The sequence below is a fragment of the Melospiza melodia genome, chromosome 19 (assembly GCF_035770615.1).
Source record: "Melospiza melodia melodia isolate bMelMel2 chromosome 19, bMelMel2.pri, whole genome shotgun sequence".
Lineage (NCBI taxonomy): Eukaryota > Metazoa > Chordata > Aves > Passeriformes > Passerellidae > Melospiza > Melospiza melodia.
In genome coordinates this window covers 15901222-15920282 of record NC_086212.1, presented here as the reverse complement: position 1 = coordinate 15920282, position 19061 = coordinate 15901222, and the positions used below count along the sequence as shown (strand labels likewise).

General features: G+C 37.1%; 2 protein-coding genes across 24 annotated transcripts in view; one reads left to right on the top strand and one right to left on the bottom strand.

The window, feature by feature from the left end:
- The window catches only part of NCOA3 (nuclear receptor coactivator 3), a 104638-nt gene that overhangs the window by 45102 nt on the left and 40475 nt on the right, over positions 1 to 19061 (top strand). For 7 of the 13 annotated variants that reach the window (XM_063172688.1, XM_063172692.1, XM_063172684.1 and 4 more), the window contains 8 exons: positions 145 to 384; positions 1760 to 1886; positions 2576 to 2747; positions 3477 to 3773; positions 5277 to 5381; positions 5748 to 5973; positions 6196 to 6370; positions 6924 to 7065. In XM_063172688.1, coding sequence (XP_063028758.1) covers positions 145 to 384; positions 1760 to 1886; positions 2576 to 2747; positions 3477 to 3773; positions 5277 to 5381; positions 5748 to 5973; positions 6196 to 6370; positions 6924 to 7065 — 1484 coding nt within the window. Of the gene's footprint in view, positions 1 to 144; positions 385 to 1759; positions 1887 to 2575; positions 2748 to 3476; positions 3774 to 3899; positions 5382 to 5747; positions 5974 to 6195; positions 6371 to 6923; positions 7066 to 8059; positions 11213 to 16799; positions 17044 to 19061 lie in introns of those variants that run through there. The other 6 variants (XM_063172689.1, XM_063172691.1, XM_063172686.1 and 3 more) reach the window with 6 other exon arrangements.
- The window catches only part of SULF2 (sulfatase 2), an 84344-nt gene continuing 76167 nt past the window's right edge, over positions 10885 to 19061 (bottom strand). For all 11 annotated transcript variants that reach the window (XM_063172696.1, XM_063172702.1, XM_063172707.1 and 8 more), the window contains 8 exons: positions 18878 to 18972; positions 16818 to 16877; positions 16400 to 16569; positions 15802 to 15944; positions 15454 to 15577; positions 14933 to 14963; positions 14586 to 14642; positions 10885 to 13576 (listed from right to left, as the gene is read on the bottom strand). In XM_063172696.1, the coding sequence (XP_063028766.1) occupies positions 13546 to 13576; positions 14586 to 14642; positions 14933 to 14963; positions 15454 to 15577; positions 15802 to 15944; positions 16400 to 16569; positions 16818 to 16877; positions 18878 to 18972 (711 nt within the window). In that variant the 3' untranslated portion in view covers positions 10885 to 13545. The remainder of the gene's footprint in view (positions 13577 to 14585; positions 14643 to 14932; positions 14964 to 15453; positions 15578 to 15801; positions 15945 to 16399; positions 16570 to 16817; positions 16878 to 18877; positions 18973 to 19061) is intronic.

Here is a 19061-nt window from a genome sequence, read left to right as displayed (position 1 = left end):
TGAGCTCTAGATGCTTTTGTAGGATGTCAGTCAATTGCTCTGATATTAGCAGCTGCACTGTTATGAAATAGCAAAATAATTCAAAAACCAAAATACATAATGTACTCCAGATAATAAATATTTGTCTTCTGCTCTTCATTATAGCATGTGCTCCCCACAGAAATGTGGCGATGAATCAGCATCAGCCAGGAGACTGGGGTTTGCCAAACTCCAAAGTGAACGGATTGGAATCTGCAAGTTCTGCTGCAATGTTGAGACCAGGAGCTGAATTTAGTACAACCCTTCCGAGGCCCCCAGAGGCTGGCTCTGTGTCTGGGCTGACTGTTCGCTCTAACAGCATACCTGGTAACAGGCCAATGCTGCAACAGCAAATGATTCACATGAGTAAGTTCTTAACTTCTTGTTGTCCCACATAGCACTATTTCCCTGGTTTCCTAGTAAGCATTCATCATAAGAATCTTTGCACTATTGGTAAAATGCTAGATTTTTATTTAAAGGCTTTTTGAGGTAGAGACTGTTATTGTTCCCTGACTGTGACATTTGATGACTTTTTGGTGATGTTCTTGTTTTCTTCTGGTGCTGTGTGTCTCATACACAGATAATTTGTTCTGGGTCCCGAGATTGGGTGGGGGGATTATTTCTCTGTGTTTCTTTAGTTCAGTACTTCTCTGCTAAATTCCAGGAACTAAATGGCGTCTATGATTCCATATGTAAAGATACTAGCATTGTGGTTAATTTAATTCATCCTATTTGATATGGATTTTTTTTTCTGTTAACTTTTTGGTAATCAATGTCTTTTAAAGTTTTTCCTCTCAAGTATTTCAAATTTCTTTTTACATGGAGTAGCCAAATTTCATGTAAAGCCACATTGCAAATACCTTTTTTCTTCGAAGTATTCTTATGTGCATGAAAGAAAATAAGCTGTATGTCTAAAATATGAGCAGTCTTAAAGCCTGTGGGTTTTTTCTGTTTTATGTGTCTAACAAAGGTTTAGTCTAGAGCTGAAGTTCTCCAGTCTACTATGCCAATACCAGTATGCCCCAAACCAGTTTAAATAGACAGCATTCCTTTCTTAAAATGGAAAGCTACCAAGGCTGTCACCAGTTCCCTCAAACAGACTTACTATTTCAATGCAACAAATGGATATGAGATTAAATATGGAAGAACTTTGTGCAGTCCTGACTAAGTCAGAATTTTCCAGCTCAGCTTCCCAGAAATCATTGATGCTAGGTGATTCATACCGATGCTGGGGAATAATATGATGACAGACTCTCCTATGTAGTGCTGTATGTCCCTGGATAGGTAGAGGGGAAAAAGTACTCCCAAAGAGCAAAATGGTATGTACTTTATGTTTCTTTTAATTGCCACCCTGTATTGGAATTCAAAATACCAGATTTTGGTGTCACTATGACAGTGTGTATTTGCTGGTACCCAGATGTCATTGTCCAGAATTTTTGTTGGGGTTTTTTTCATGTAAGATGCTGTGTCTTCCATGCTCCTATTTAGAGACTAAAGGATTAGAAATAGCAATTCTGCTCTAACAGGGTAGCAGGTCCAGATCACTGTCTGCTGTATTTAAATCTGTGGTCTGTTATATATGTGAAATGATCTTGAGTTCATGTGTGCATATGCTGTAAAACATAATAATGGAAAACTCATGAAGCTGCTTGACAATTTGTGTGATCATCCTAACTGAACACTAAGATAGCAAGATGAAACCTTCAGTTTTTAAAAAATACACAAATGTTTTACCTTGTAGGGCCAAATGAGATAAACATTGACATGGGAGGTAATCCCTATGGACAGCCTGGACCTTCTAATCAACCTGGATTGTGGCCTGACAATATGATGTCCATGGAGCAAGCGTCACGGGGTTCACAAAACAGGTAGAATTGGGGAAGGTTTTAAGGCAATTTTAAATACAACTGTTCACTGTCTGTCAGAAGAATTTAAGACCTGGAAATAAAATTGTGTAGCATATGCTGTGGGGATGACAGATTGGAGGCAGAATTCCATTTCTGGAATGTTTCGGAAATGTTTCCATTTATGCTGCTGATCTGACACAGGATATTCTTTAAGCTAGCTCCACAAAAGTCATTGTTAACAAAATCTATCAACCCTTGAATTGGGAGGCACAGAAAAAAGACATGAGAGACTCTGAAATAATACCCCTGCGGCACATGGCAAAACCAGGAGAAAACAGAGTTTATATGTGTTTAAGGATGTATGGAAGGTGACTGGACACTTTAGGACATAAATTTTGGACTTAAGTTGGGTAACTATACTACTTAATCATACCCAGGTCAATATATTATATAAAAACTGTAGTTTTCCTTGTAATGGTTGTAATGAATTTCTTCACTGAAAGAGTGGTCAGGCATTGGAATGGGTTGCCCAGGGAGGTGGTGGAGACACTATTCCTAATGTGTTCAAGAAACAACTGGATGTTGCACTTCGTGCTCTAAGTGTGGTTGACAAGGTGGTATTCCCTCAAAGGTTGGTCTTCATGATCTTAGAGGTCTTTTCCAATCTTATTGATTCGATGATTTTAGTGGTTTTTTTTTTTATTTTATAGACTACTAGTTAGAAGCTCTTTGGATGATCTCATATGTTCGGCACCAAATATGGAAGGCCAGAATGATGAAAGGGCACTTCTAGATCAGCTGCACACACTATTGAGTAATACAGATGTCACAAGTCTGGAAGAAATTGACAGAGCATTAGGAATTCCTGATCTTGTAAGCCAAGTAAGTAAACAGATATTTTGGTCATTTATTTTCCAAATAGCAATATTATTTTATTACTCGAAAAGAAAGTCAAGAGGGCCTCCTCATTTACTTTGTCTCATCACATCCTCATCTTCATATTCATACATTTCCCTTAGGAAACATTTATATTGACTTGTGATTTTCAAAGGAGTAGCTCGGTATGGATTAAATTCCTTGTGCATGACAAGAAATACAAAGTTTATTGTATAATGCCTTTTTATATATAGGCGGAGTTTGGGGTGTAGCTCATTATAATTCTAGAAGCTGAGAATTCTGTTGGGTTTCCTTAGTAGCCTGCTGTCAGCTGAGCTTAGGTTGTGAATTATTTGACTGTCAGTGATGTGGATGCTTCCCTCTCCTTCAGTTCCAGGTTGAATTTGCATGGCTAGCAAATAGAAAAAAGAAATTCTGTGAGTACTTTGGAAGTTGCCATGACCCACATGACACCATCATTTGTACAAATATGGCTTGAATGGTGACACTGGTCTGCCTGTGTATGCAGTATGCAGCAAAACTGATTTTAAAGAGAATTATTATTATAAATCACTTTTGCTATTTCATTAGTTTGGAGACAAAACTAATAGTAGCTGTCCATGCTATGTTCTACCCAAGAAATGGCTGGGTGGTGTATTATACTTAGTTAGCTTTATTGCTACTTTAGAAATTCTATATATACTGCTAGTGAAACCACTTCTGTATCTGTTGAAGGGACAAGCTTTGGAACCCAAACAAGATTCATTTCAAGGTCAGGAATCTTCAGTTATGATTGACCAGAAGCCTTTGTTATATGGTCAACCCTATCAAGGGCAAGGGGCAGCCATGCCAGGAAGTTTTAGTAACATCCAGGGACAACAGCCGTCTTTTAATTCATTGATGAATCAGATGAGCCAACCGAGCAATTTTCCTCTGCAAAGTATCCATCCCCGAGCAAATGTGATGAGACCTAGGACCAACACACCAAAGCAGCTACGCATGCAGCTCCAGCAGAGACTCCAGGGACAGCAGGTAATTTTTTGCTCCTACTTTTACACTTCCTTCGTGTTTCGGAATGGAATCACTTGCACGTGGAATTGTGTTGCTTTACATATGTAACAACGGATGACTGAGAGGGTGGATCTTTTATTTTGACAGTGCTTCTCATTGAATTGCCTGGTGGCTGTAGGAGTCGAAGAACATTTATTAGGACAAGTGTTTCTCCTTCGTCAGCCTCCCTAGCTACAGATTGGATTGGTTCCTGCAGCAGACAAAATGATTGCTAGATAAAACAGTGCTTTTGTACAATGTAACTCTGCATGATCTCTTTATCTGTGTTTAGTATTTTTTTGGAACCTCACAGATAGCATTAAATCAGAGCTGTATTTCTACTGTAAATCAGGTGTTACTTCTTTCTCACTGTGTTTTCTAACTAATCATTTGGGCTTAGTGATATAGGAGTTTGCTTTCCATTTAGCAGTTTGATGTCATTTTAGGTATTTTCTTCAGATGCAAGGTGAGAGAATAGATACAACCACATAGATCTTAACACTAGGTTGAAAACACTGCTTAAAATATTGGTGCATGATTTCAGCAGTGAACTCCCCATGTTAAAATGCAGGCTTGATATTAAATACAGTGTACAAATAAAATTAGGAAAACTGAACTACTGCTGCGTGACATGGTGTGTGAGCAGAATACATGCAGGTAACACCAAGGCAACAACAACACACAGCTGAAGTACAAAGGTTAGGTTTATTCCATCATCCTGGATTCGAAAAAACAGAGACGCATACACCGCTAAGCTCATTTTAGAAGGGGCAAAAAGTACCCAGGCCTGAGCCCTGCATTCCATAGCAAAAGGGCCTGGAGCATGCACAGTCCTTCACCAACCAGGCTTTCCTTTCATATCTCCAAATCCTCTTATCCCTTCCCCCACCTTTATGGAGGCCCAAGTATATGGGAAAGGCTTTTAAAAGTATTTAACAACATTTTGCTATATTTTGTGAGAAAATTCAGTTTCCACTCTGTAGACAGACAACATCCCAGAGCAAACATAAATATGTGAATTTTCTCAGCCAGAGTATTTGTTAACATCTCCCTGGTGCCCGGTTGGTCCTTGAGAGAAAACAATTCTAAAAACAACTCCCTTTTCTCTCTCCTTACCAGTCTTCCACTTTTCAACCCTTTCCTCTCCACACATGGAACGGCACTGCTAGGAAATACTGTGTTCTCTCTTGGTTTTCTGTGACATTTATTGTTTAAAACAAATAGATAATCTGCTCTTTATTCCTAAAGAGAGATCATTTAAGGAAAATACAAAACCAAAGCCTATTAATGCTGCACTGATTGAAGGCTTTTTCTTTTTGGTGTTTGAGCTGTTTAAACAAATTGTTTAAAGACAAGTCAAAAATTAACCATTGCACTTTATGGATTCAAGAGGTCTGTAAAGAAAGTGTTTTTGCAGGAGTTGCCATTACTTTTTTCCGATACTGTTATTTTCAAGCTAATAGTGCTAAAATGTCTTTTTCCAAGTTTATGAATCAGACCCGTCAAAGTCTTGAAATAAAAATGGAAAATCCAGTCAGTGGTACTAACTCAGTGATGAGACCAGTTATGCAGCCACAGGTGGGATCCCAGGTAAGTACTTCCTACGGTAGCCATCTGTTTAGAATTTCAACCTTCTTTCATGGCTTTACAGTATTCCTCTGCATAATTTTTTATAAAGGTTTTATTTTGCCTCCCTTATTGCTGAGATTGCTGAGGGATTTGTTCAGTAGGTCATGCTGTCAATTCAGTATGCCAAGTTTTTCGTGTAAATATCATCATTTGTTTAGCACTAATGACAACTTAATGAAAAGTTTTGTCTTAATATTTTGATGATTATTTTTTGTTTATGGGTTTTCCTTGACTTGCTGGGTCTTAGGAATGAGTTTGATTGACTCTGACATGATTTTATTTGTAAAAACATCTTCTAATATGATTTTTCTTCTCTTTGGGGGATAGCAGCAAGGTTTTCTTAATGCTCAAATGGTGGCTCAGCGTAACAGGGAACTAATAAGTCACCATTTTAGACAACAGAGGATGGCAATGATGATGCAGCAGCAACATCAACCTCAGGCCTTCAGTCCACCACCAAATGTGACAGCCTCAGGAAGCATGGATAGTGCTTTGACAGGCCCTCCAATGGCTCAAGTTCCTTCACAGCAATTCCCCTATCCACCTAATTATGGTACTAGTACTAACATGTTTGGCTTTTTATCATTTATTTGGTTTTCTTTTCCCTTTTTTTATTAATCCAAACTACCTAAATACCAATCATTCTGAAAAATGGACTATACTGCTACAAAAAAGGATGACTTTTCTCCTTCCAATTACTGCAAGAAGATGAATAGAAGTACTAGGTAATGATAACTGAAGTATATTGTATCTATCTCCTTTGTTTTATTTTAAGGAATAAGCCAACAACCCGATCCTGCATTTAGTAGAGTATCAAGCCCTCCCAATCCAATGGTGTCATCAAGAATTGGACCCTCCCAGAATCCTATGCTGCAGCATCCTCAGTCAGCAACAATGTACCAGTCCTCAGAGATGAAAGGCTGGCCCTCAGGAAGCATCCCCAGAAACAGGTGAACTTCAGGATTACAGTCTGTTTCTCAAAAAGTCTTTCATTTTGCTGAAAGTAGAAACTATGTTAAATAGCATGCAGCAGGAAAAGCATTTACAAGAGACAAAAGTAACTTTCTAATGTCGTTCATCCTGCTCTGGTTTAGGAAATAAAATGATTATTTTATCCTTAGCTCCCTTGATTCATATTGGACCTCTACAATCTTTGTAACCAGAAGCAACATTCAGTCTTTAAATATTAACTTAATATTTAAAGAAAAAATAACTTGGGGAGGGGGTGGAGAAATACAGAGTATCAAATAGTATTACGATAGATGATACAGCTCTAATAGTAGCCTCCAAAAAGATTGCATTAGGCATACACGTACAACTGCATTTCTAAAAACTCAAATTCCTCTTGGGAGGGGAGTTTCCATGTTTAACAGATATTAGGTAAAAACGAGTAAATGTGAAAACACTTTTATATTTCACATGTTGACAGCTGGTGCAGGGAAGGCAATACATCAGTGTGTAGACTTCTTGGAAGGTAATTTAATTTGTCCTTTTGTACTTCAGTTCTTTTCCTCAGCAGCAGTTCAGCCATCAAGGTAGCCCAGCAGCATACAGTATGATGCACATGAATGGCAGCAGTGGCCATATTGGACAGATGAGTGTTAATACCATGCCTATGTCAGGACTGCCTCTGGGCCCAGACCAGGTAAGCTGTACATCAAGACTGATGAAAAGATTTGCTGACTCTTTTTCTCTTGAGTACAGTCTGCTTACATCCATTCCTCCTGCACAATCCTGTTCTCAGTTATCCTGTTAGTATCTGTGGTCCTATTAATTTTATGTCCTAAGAGATACTTTCTTTTTGATGATACATAACCAAATTCACAATGAGGCCAAGCTGTATGCTGTGATTAGCTTTGAAGTTGACTTTGAAGTATCATGGATAGGACTAAGCCTTAAACTGCACAAAGGATGATGAAATACTTCTGAACCTGGAGAAACCCCAGAAAAAAATCCATGGACATTGTGAAATGCATCTTCAGCAGATCTTGAAAATTACATGTAATAACTCTTACAAGTCAGGCTAAGAATCCTGCTAGTGCAGTATCCTTCTCGCAGACACTGATAATGATACTTGCCCTTACAATACCTAAGAATAACTTGTGTATGCATAGCCAGAAACAACGGAAAATTTAGACCCCTCATTTAAGATGAAAATGTGCTAATAACAGGCACAGAAAAGAAAGCTGAAATACAAAATACACTTTTGCCACAGTCTTTACACAAAATGCCTGATGAGCAACATAATAATGACAAAAGCCAAATCTTTTCAAGTAAAAAGTACCTCATGGAATTTTGTGCAGCATACCTGAGAAAGGAGTCAGAATAGTGAGGACTTCTGGGGGTGAGTAAAGTTTTGGAGGACTTTGATACAATGAATGCCTTTTATAAGTAGGAGAATATAAAGGTGAAATGTCAGATTTTCCATATCTATATGACATAGAGACACTCAAATAGTGTGTTTAGGAAATTCTAGGACAGCATTTATCTTCAAGAAATTTATTTTCAAAGTGGAGCACTAGAAAGCTCTTCTGCTTCTAGGCATTGATTGGCAGTAGTTCGTTCTTCCAAATGCAGAACATAAACCATTTCTTTCAGCAAAGATATCTTCTCTGATGAAAGTATCTTTTGTTTAACAGAAATACTGCTGACATCTAGAACTACATCTTCAAACAAGAATGGTTGAATGCACTAGTGTTATAAAGGAAAGTGACACATTCTTCATGGCAAGTCATACTGGGCTAAACAGAAACCAGTGATAAATTTCCTCATCCAGAGGAAAACAAACCAATAAAAACCCTTACCCAACAAAAATACATTTTAGTAGAAGCAACCTATGAATTACTGATGATGTGGGGTACAAAAAAAAAGTCATTATTATTTTTGGCACTCTTCCTCTAGGAATGTGAATTTGGTAATGCCATTTTAATAGATTTGATGAGTAGACTCCTGGAATACTTTATCTGTTTACTGTAGCTATCCAAAGCCCTTTAGCCCAGGCAGACAAAAGTGCCTGGAGAAGTCACAGTGGTAAGAATTTCCTGATTTCTCTTATAACAATATCTGACAGAGAATGTAGTTCTTAGCCTTCTCTCTTTTATAAGAATCCCTGAATAGAAATGCTGCTTTTAGTCTCTTATCCCAAGAGTCAGGGATTTCCCAAGAAAAGTAGCAGTGCAAAATTATTTGGCATGTGCTAGTCCAAAATCCTGTCTGTTGAAGCCAAGGGTTGAAAAGAGAGGATAAACAATTTAAATTATTTAAACACAATTGTGACTAATATTTAGATATTGCTGTGCAGCTGAGTGCACTTTATAGAGGACTATATAATGGATTGATGCAATGTCTTTGATAAGGACTTAATATGAAGGTAGGGTGTACTCATATTCCTTCACAAACACAATCTCTTAAGAATTATTTGAAAAGACTGCATAATGTAATGTTTTCTGTGTGTGGAAATTAGAGCAATAATCTTTCATCTTTTTTTAAAAAAAGCTTCAGAAAACTCAAGGCAAGACACTGCAACCCGAATCAGAATTTTGCAGTCTTTTTTTGTGAATAAATTTTGTAAATATGATCTTTAAAATAATGTATTATACATATTACTTTTATAGGTCACTAACTCATTTTTGCAGAGTTTGTGAAACTAAATGTTTAACAAAATTGATTCTGGAAACTGAGTGTAGTTGAGGTCCAAATTTTTTTTTTTTTTACATTACATTTAAGGACTTAGAAGCTGGGTGACTTTGGCCCACATATTTATCTCCTTTGGTCTTCAACACTTCATTTATTTTTACATGTTTAACATAGAGCTTTTTATAAAAAATAGACCAGTTGTTGAATACTTTCTCCACCTCTGAGCACTTCTGTTACATTTTTTACCTAAGGCAGTTTGACACAAAGGCTCTGCTCTGTAAGATCTTAAAATTTGTCAGGACAGACCTGTCTGTCTATAATAGGTTGAATCTGGATTGTGTCTTTTTGGTCAATTTTAATGAACTCTAAACCTTCTTTGAACGTGTTTGTCTGTTGCAAAATACTTGTTATTATGTTACATCCAGAAATCTTTAAGGATATTAAGCCACATTTTAACCAAATGTCTACACCTCATTGGATTATTCTAATAGTAACGAATGTATTTTCTAAGCAGATTGCTGTCATAGCAGTATTTAGGTGTTGTTACATATTCTTTGCTGATAGCACTGGGGGATTTTTCCCCCTCCATTTTGGGTGCTTGAAATGAAGATCCCTTTGCACTTTTTGCAAAGGAATTAAACCGCTAAACCTTCCTAAGGGATGACCCAGAAATATTTAAGGTGTGTGATGCTTCTGTTACATTGTTCAATTGTGTAATGGAAAACTGATTTCTCCCAGCTGAGTAAAAGAAACCAAAAATCCCCTGACCTGTGTTATTTTTTGCTTATTCTTGGTACTGTTAGCAAGATAAGGTTTTATTGTTCAGACTATTCAGTGATTTTCCATTTTAATAGAAGTAAGTTTCACTAGAAATATTCTCATAAATTCATCCTTAGCACCTAGCCAGCTGTGTTTCAAAGAGAATGTAGAGTCAATCGTGCTACTTCATGTTACCCTGTCTCTTCCACTAGTACTGAGTATATAGATTATCACAGCACTTACTTGGAATTTTCCGTCCGATTAATGTGTCTTTAGAATGCAAAACTTTTAAAAGCCTAAGAAACTTTTATCTTTTCACTTCTTGGATCATATCTATTTGTTGAGTAAGTGCTGCTTACTGAGGGTGAAAGGCAACAGTCCCTTGCATTTTATATCAAATCAGACCAGAACAATATTTATATTTTGTAGTTGGTCATTATACTGATGGAAACTACTAACACCAGTTGCTTTCATTAGGTGAGCTCTTAGACTATATACTGCTACATACATCTTGCAGTACAATTTTTTTTTTTAAATTAGTAATTCTATTTATACATCTATGTATAACTGGTACCTACCTGACTGGCATTAGAAAACCTCATCCTTTTCTCATAGGTTTAGCATGTTGGAGCTTTCCAGTACCTACTTTTTTTTTTCCTGAATTAAAAGATGTTTAGTTTAAACTTGATGAAGGGGCAGCAAGCATTTTTAAAATGCGTTGACAGTGTATTTCGTGGCAGCACCAACTAGTACATCTGGTTTGAAATCTGTTGACATTTAGTTACCACCTTCAATTTTGCTTTGGTCCTATAGCAGTACATTTTTGTGGATGTTTTTTAAAATAATACCCACATAACATTATTCAGCAGTAAGAGATGAATTAGCTAGTACAGCAACCTCTGATCACTGCTGCATAAATGAGCATTGTTTTGCTGTGTCGCTATTACTTTTTTGATCACATGTGTTTATTAAACTTCCATGTAGTGCACTTTTTTCCTTGGCCTAAAATATTGCTTCTGAAGTGAGAAATTCACACCACATTTTTGTCACAAGACAAAACTTCCTTGAATGTTGCACCAGTTAGCACACCTTTTATTATAGATTTTATGTGCAGACCACCAGATGACAAAATGATACAGCAGGTGTGAAACTACATAAATCTGAGAGCAATATTTTAAAAAAATTCTCAGGAGAAGGCATACGGTATTGAGAACTGAATCGAAGCTTAGTTTACATTACAAGTATTGCTTGAAATATCTGTATCTTTATTTTGCAAAACAGAGAAATCATAGGGACTGATTTATAAAAGGGTTGGTTGTAAGGTGTTACTGCCCTTCTGGTTTTTGTGTTTGGATGTTAATAATAATGTAAATAAAGGTTTCTGTTTATAATCAGAACTTGGTGACACTGTATGAGCTAATACTTTAAGGGTGATTATCCAGTACAGGTCAGAGAAAATTCCCTGCTATCACTGATGAAAAATGTATATAAAGAATGATTCACATTTTATCCTAGTTGGCCGTAAAAGCTGAGGGAGTAATAGCTGAGACCTTCCATTTATGAGACACACATTCAGCACAAACACGAACTAGAATTTATGTCTACTTAAACAGCAAACTCTAGAAGAACTGAAAGGAGAAGAGGTGGTATCTTTCCCCAAACTTGGCAACAACGTACCTTTCATTAAATACCAGCTGCTTCTTGTGTCACATACAAGTCTCACAGCTCACTATTTTCTATAAAGGGACAAGATAACTTTTTAACCTTCTGCCTGACAAGTAAGTAACAGGTGCAGTAACACTGGCCCTGCAGGATTTTAACAGTCACAACCTCACCTTGCCAGAGACTATGAGCTAAATACAAAAGGGCAAATTTTTCATATTCTTTCTGCATGCACACTGGGAATGGCAGATAGCTGAAACTTCTCTGGAAAGCAGAAAAAATGTGGGGGTTTTGGGGAACTTAAGGGTTTTTTTACTTATATGTGTCGATCCAGGATCTCATAATCTAGTAGATTTTTCTGATAATCCATGAAATTTTTAACAAGTTTAATGAAAACACATGGCAAGATTAAGGCAGACATTCAGATTTTACTTGCATAATTTAAAAAAGCTTGCAAGAAAGCTTTGGGTAGTGGATTTGACTTACCACATGTCATACAAATACTCAAGTCCAATCTTACTCAGCATGTATGAAGACTCCACTTCTGCTTTTTGAGCAGGGTTTTTCCCCCCATTCCTAAATTCAAGTAAATTTTTTGAGTATGGGGTTGTGATACCAGGGATCTACATGTCTGGATATAATTCCACTTGATTTTCCGAATGGCAAAACCAGGAAGGGTTTCAAAATAACTTCCATGCTGTATTTTTACACTGCATTTCTACAAGGGCAAGTTAAATTTGCATTTTGAAAAAATACCTCTTTGTTAGGAGTGAAGGCCACAGTTGGTTGAGTCTGTCCCAAAAGCACCCTCAGGCATTTGCCCTTAAACACAGGTAGCAAAGTAACATGAAACAAATGATAAATACAAATCTCAGCATTAGTACCTGTACTACAACTTATGTAATAATGTTCTTATGAAACTACTGAAATAATTATGTACACTGTGCTTTCTTAGTAAAATTATAGGGTTTTTTTCCTGTAAAAACCTTTGAACAGTAACTGTCATTCACAACATTTACTTTTCTGCAGACTAAAGTGTAACTAGATTATTGACTACAAGTACTGAACTCCCAGAGGTGCCTTTTAAAAAATAAATGTAAAAGTTACACTGCTAAGCAAACACTACTTTCTCAAAGGAACTGTTCTAGTTTTGAATGTACAGTATAATATTACCACATAAAAAACCTTCATACAAATCTGATTGTGTTAAAATTTAAGATGTACATTTACTGAAATTTTTCAGGACCTTTAGAAATGAATAAATTCTGACTTAGCATTTTAAGAAATGGCGTGTGGGCATTACACTCTTTTTTATTAATAAATTTCTTCACAATGTGAAGGAATTTATTTTCAAACAGTACACTGATCAATATTTACACAATCCCTCAAAAAATCTGGCATCCTTTGAGTGAAGATTTTCTCTGATCTTCATAGAGGTGACAATACAATGAACAAGTAGATGTGGAACTAAAATGTATCCTCAGAGGAAACTGAAGAAATTCCATGGTGTTGAGAACACTTGGTGCTACTGACTTCAGTTCCTGAATCTTTTCAGAGTTCTCTTGAACATTACCTTTACCCCAGTGTTAAGCAAATGCACCTTTGTTTTCTGAATCTTGCTTTAGGGTTGTACTTGGCTTTGAAGTTTTTCTCACGACAACTAAAGATAAAGGTGAACTGGAAATTGTTTTAAAGTCCTGTCAAACTGTCTGTGTAAACACTGCCACTGCAGGGGCAGTCCTCTTTGGGATGTGGCTGAGTTTCCTCCTCTGTCAATTCCTGAATCAGCGTTGTCTTCTTGAAGTAAAATGCCTTGTGAATTAGGTGAGGTATAATCCAAAGCAACAAAGCAGGTACAACAGTGGATTTCAGAGACCTGTATTTCTGATGGCATTTCCCATAATTTCACTGCTTCTATTGAACTCACTCACCAGTGCAAACATTCTATCTATTTCAGCCTCAAAGTTTATCCAGTCCTTCAGATGAGTGTTATAATTCATTTAGTCTGTACATGGATTCAAGTCCTGCCCCGTTTGTATCCTCATGGAGGTGCAGCAGCTGTGGGAGATTAGCCCTCCCAGCCTTCCCACAGTTGTCCTCTTTAAAATAAAACAAATGCAGTTTAGTGTATAACATTGTAGTAGAAAGTAATAAGAAAGGTATTTTTAATGGTTCCATGCAGTAAAAACCAATGGAAACACTGTGAACCACCAATAAAAGCATAGCAGGTGTATGACAGAAACAATTCAACAGTGTTTGAAATTTCAACCTGTACAAAGCTTGTTAAATCCACCTTCATTTTGGTTCTAAAGCCAGTCTTAGATCTCTTCAATTAGAAATAAAACCACTGCATTATATAAGCAATTCTCAGGCAAAAAGTCTGTGCCTAGGAAGGGAGTTGCACCTGTGTTTGAGAGCACTTCATGATTTTTAATGAAGGCTCTGCTTTCTTTTTAAGGAAAGATTCAGAGACAGTAACAGGCAATGGTAACTTTTTAATAGACTTAAATTTGTATCTCATCTTTTGAGCTCTAGCAGTTTGAGAACTGCCAGATCATCACCACATTTTAAAAGGCAGCTCAGTAAGAAAAAAGCAGTTGTAGATACAAATCTGTTTTATAATCTACTTTCTGTTTTAAATTCGTTTTTCTGCTCACAGCACAAAGGCTGTGGTTGGATAAAGGGCAAGAAAATACATGATGCTGCCTCACTACTTGTGAGAAAATTACAGTCAGTTTTGTTCTTTCTGGATTGTGTGAAAAACTACTAGGTAGCTGCTACTAGTTTAAGTTTAGACAAAACTAGTGTACTGGTCTTTAATTTTTATTGGCAACTGACCATAACTGGTTTCTTAACTGAGCATCTACCTTTACTGTTTGAAATTGCCTTGATTTTAATGCTCCAGGATTCTCAAAAAACATGTATGAAGAGGTTTTGTGCAGCAGAAGTTGTCAGTAATGATGGCAGTATCATATTTCTTGCATAATTTAGAGGACTTTCCTCCTAAGCATTCTGTGAGAATAGATGATGATGTTAAAATGGTGGTGCATGCAAAAAGAGAAAAGTTAAGTAAAAGCTAATGCTTTTGGTGAATTGCTCCCAACTCACAGTGACTTGGCAGATGATGGTCTCTTCACATCTGGCCATTTTCGACGCTGAAACTGCCTAATTTTCAAGCAGCAAAAGGAGAAAAAAGTTAACCATCACCAAGAAAACAACTAGTACCACAATCTGAAAGATGAGGAAGAAGAATTCAGCCAGAATTTTGACTACTAAGATCAGAACACAGTGTAACATTGAAACAAATAGCTCCAAAGTTTCAAAGCAAGTGGGGGGGAAGGTCTTTCAAATGCCCTTTCAAGCCAGGCCTTCCCATGTGGTTCCCAATCCCACACTTGCTCTTTCAGCTTTAAGGTAGTACTTCAGAATAATGTAACTTTTTTTTGTTAATTTACCTGTACTGCTCGTAGCTTCCATCTTTAAGTCCTAGGTGAGAAAAATTAACAATGTTACCAACAATTGTCTGTATGAGAAAAAATAAAGACTCAAGAAATTTAACAAACTTCCTGATGTCTTGAGATCAGATGTCTCCTATCTGATCCTGCACTGAGCTGAAGTTTGGAGCAGAACTCTGGAAGTCCCTTCCAGCTTGAGCTGACCTGTGTTCAGGTCTGTGAGCTTCAGAGTGGCTGCTAGAGTATTCTCTCCCTTTTCATGAGTATTGTTTCTTCCTTGTCTTCTCCTGCATCTCAGCAATATTTATTACTATGCTAAGGGTCTTTCTTCATCTTAAAAACATGACATAACATGAACTGAACATGTACAAAAATCTGAGAATGCAGCTATCACTCTCAGCAGGACATTACTATTGTAAGTAAATCCTAAAATCCTTTCGTGACTGATTCAAGTTTTATAATATTAAGAGTATTTTGGGGTTCTTTGGGGTGTTTGTGAGTGCAATAGAAGAGGCACTTACCAAGATCCATGTTTCTGGTTCTTGGATTGCATTGCTTATACCCTCTGCAACTTCTGAGTTCCATGAGCTGGACATGCAGTTGATTAAGAACATCTCTGTCAAGCGTATTCACTGCATTAATTAGCTGCAATAAACAGGAGGTTCTTCTTAGTGACTATTGCTCTGTAGTTTGGTAACTTTTGAAATACAGCTGGTTTCTTTCTAACAGGAAAGAGCCACTTTATACTATTTTAAATGATACAGGCCTTAACGTCATCCTACAGCAATACGGCGTGATTTCAATTTATTGGTGACAAGTAACAATGATGTATTTCTCGAGCTGTGATCCCAAGGTCTATGATCAGATACCTGATATGGATCGGTATTGAGATCAAAATACTCCAAAAATCCAGTAGCAAATTCACAAAACAGGAAGTTGTGGGTCTCGTTGATTGTCCTCAAACACCAGTACGTGTTGTTGTTGGCACTGGTACAGGCACAGAAAGGGCCCACTGCAAATTGAAGAGTTATAAAGACATAAGCTACATGCTTCTGTCTTTAGCACTGCTAATTACTTTCTGTTTATATTACTTTATTCATAGACAGTTACTCTCATTCTCACTCCTGAGCTCTAAAGCAGAGAATGCATTCCAGCATCAGCTTCTTGTTCTGTGCATACCAAATCCACATACTAATTACAGTAATATCTTGTCTACTTCCTTTCTCTGGTTGTGAAACATTCCAGATGGTGAGATACCTTGCAGATCAGTGTACAGTATTCAATAATCTGTAGCTTATTTGCAGTTGGTTTTACCTCCTTGCCTTTTGTGCAACAATAATGACAACACTGAAAACAGAGATTATTTACTATAGAAAAGACTGTATGGCTTTGGTTACAGAGCTACTAAAACCAGTAACTACTAGCAACCCAACATCCCAGCCCAGCCTTAGTTTACAGTACTCTTACATGTCCACAGGGGAGCAGTTTGCCAGTGCTGGTTGTCGTGGGTGAAGCAGGTCAGACCAGGCATGCTGCATGTGTCATTATTTTTGATTCTCTTAAGCAATTTGCGCAGTTTCTTCTTCCGTCTCTGCTCTCGCAGCAGCCATAGCCTGTCTTTCTCCTGTAGGGCTTTCCTGCACACATGAAATGTTAGGATCATGGAAACTCTGTTAGACTTGAACATAGCTAAAGCACTCCAAAGTAGCTAATAAAATAAGCCACTCAGAAAGAATCCACATTTCTAACTTAAATAGTGTTTCATACAAATGGAGATGACTCTGCATTTGTAGAGTCATTGCCTAGTGTGTAACTGGTGTGTACAGACCTAATATTAATATTACATTTTGCACATCCTCTCTTAAAGGAACAGGCCTTCACTTACTTGAAAGGATGAAGACCGGATCCTTTGTTTCTCAGTTTGCTCTTGTGTTTTGAATGGTAACTGGAAAATAAAAACAGCATTGCTGGTGAACAACAGCAAGACAACTGCCCCTGTTCTTATAACATTATCATATTGGATTTGAAGCAGATTTAATCAAGTGTCACTTCTCCCTTCAATTTATTAGTGTATGTGATGAATAAAGGCAGCCTCACTCGACTGGATCAGGCACTTCCCAGCCTCACTGTGTCTCTGTTTCCTCAGATCCTTTGTCCACAGTGACACTTGGTGTGCTAACACTGCATTGCAATGTACATCCACATCCAGCTACAATTTACTATTATTTTAGTTTTAACCAGTTGTTTCCCCACATGAGGCACATAGAATAAATAGATTTGTAATTAAATTACATTTCTGCAACAGAGTATTCCCTAATTTGTTCTGATAATGACAAGTTTATACTACCCTCCTGTCATTTTCCTTACAAATGCAAAAATTTCAATACCAGCTGTACTTTGTAGGGCTGGGAAGGGGTGTGGGCGTGTCCTCCATTATTACTAGCTGAAAGCTTCAGGGAAACTTGAACAAGATGGCTTGAACTGTCCCAGAAAGAGCACTGTCTAATATATTCAGAGATATGCAGAGTGCAAGCAGACATACACATTCTCGCTGGGTTACCACTGCTTTGCCTCTCAAGAAACTCTTACAGTATTTTGCAGAAATTTCCTTTCTGTGGAATTACCAAAGTTTAAAAAAAAGAACAGCCACAGTCACTGGCAATATTTTCTTATTGATAAAGTTACTACATATACAAATCAGTAAACACAAACTTAATTTAATAACTGTTGTTTTCTAAACAGTACATCTGAATTAAATTAGTTGCCAGATTAAAATCTCCTTCAAAACAAATCTTTTAAATTCTTAAAACTTTTGGGAGCTTTCATAAGTTTAATTAGTATAACAAATCAACAAAGTAAGATTATTTAAGAACTATCTTCTTCAGTAAATTTGTTAATCTTGCATAGATGCTGGGCATTTCATCAACTAATTCTAAATGCTAAATCAAAGCAATTGCAATACAAACACTTGACCATATGTAACTCAGATGATTAATTTCTTTGCTTTCAGTGGGATTAATCATCTCAATAATGCTATGCACAAATATAAGTGTATCAGTCTGAAAATAAACATTTTTTACATTTTCTATAAAACATTCACGAAAAATAACTTCATCTTTACAGTACATATTAAGTAAACTCAGTTAATCAGTTTTGAAAGCAGTGGATTATAAACCAATATAAACTTTCTGTCTGTTTACCATCTAGAATAATACATCTTTTTTGACATGGGCTCCCATAACCCAAGAAGTCGATGATCACAATATTTTAGTGGATCTGCTGCTGCAGCTCTGATGCAGGATCCACAAGGGCCACATCTACAGTCCACAACAATTATAAACATCGTATCTGTAGAGTGCGAGGTTTTCAGCATGTTCAAAAAGGCATTGTGTGACACCAATAGGACAGAGAAGTTTTATCCACACCCTCTCACAGAGTCTACTAGGTAACAGGTGCTTTAAGCACAGCTAAAGCACAGCTGCCATGCAGTTATGACTCCATTCAGATACAGCTTTCTTTTTTTTGTTGATACTCATACTATTCTGCCACTGTGGCTGCAGTACTATCTGGCTCTCTGCAGCCTCAGAGCTGGCTCTGTCATCACCATGAGCAGGAGAAGGTGCTCCTGGGTCTCCTTCCGAACAGCTTTTCTCAGGGGAAAATTCTGTTTGGGTTACCTTTTGATTTTGGAAGATTTTCTGTTGTGCTTATTTGCAGAGCGAGAGCTCAATTGTCCAATTAAACTCCTGCCTGGCCTTGTACTTGAGCAACGGCCTGTGTACACTTCCCCTAAATGTGTACACAGGAGTACAGTCAGCACAACTGAACAAACAAGATCCTGATCTCTCCTGTGAGATCTGATAAACCAGTTAGATCAGTGAGATCTGATAAATCAGTTACAGTTGCACACTACAAATAATTATTCAGAGGTATACCAAAACATACCTTAGCTTGTTACAATCACACTCTTCAGGTCGCTTCTTCTTTAGATGACCTCTCACCTCTCTCAGGTTTTTTATTTTATTTTGCAAAGTTTCAATCTAAAAAAAAAAAAAAAAAAAAAAAAGCCACCAAGACAGAGTTTGAAAAAAACCAGCATGATTTAGTGCTATTCTAACCTTCTCAAACT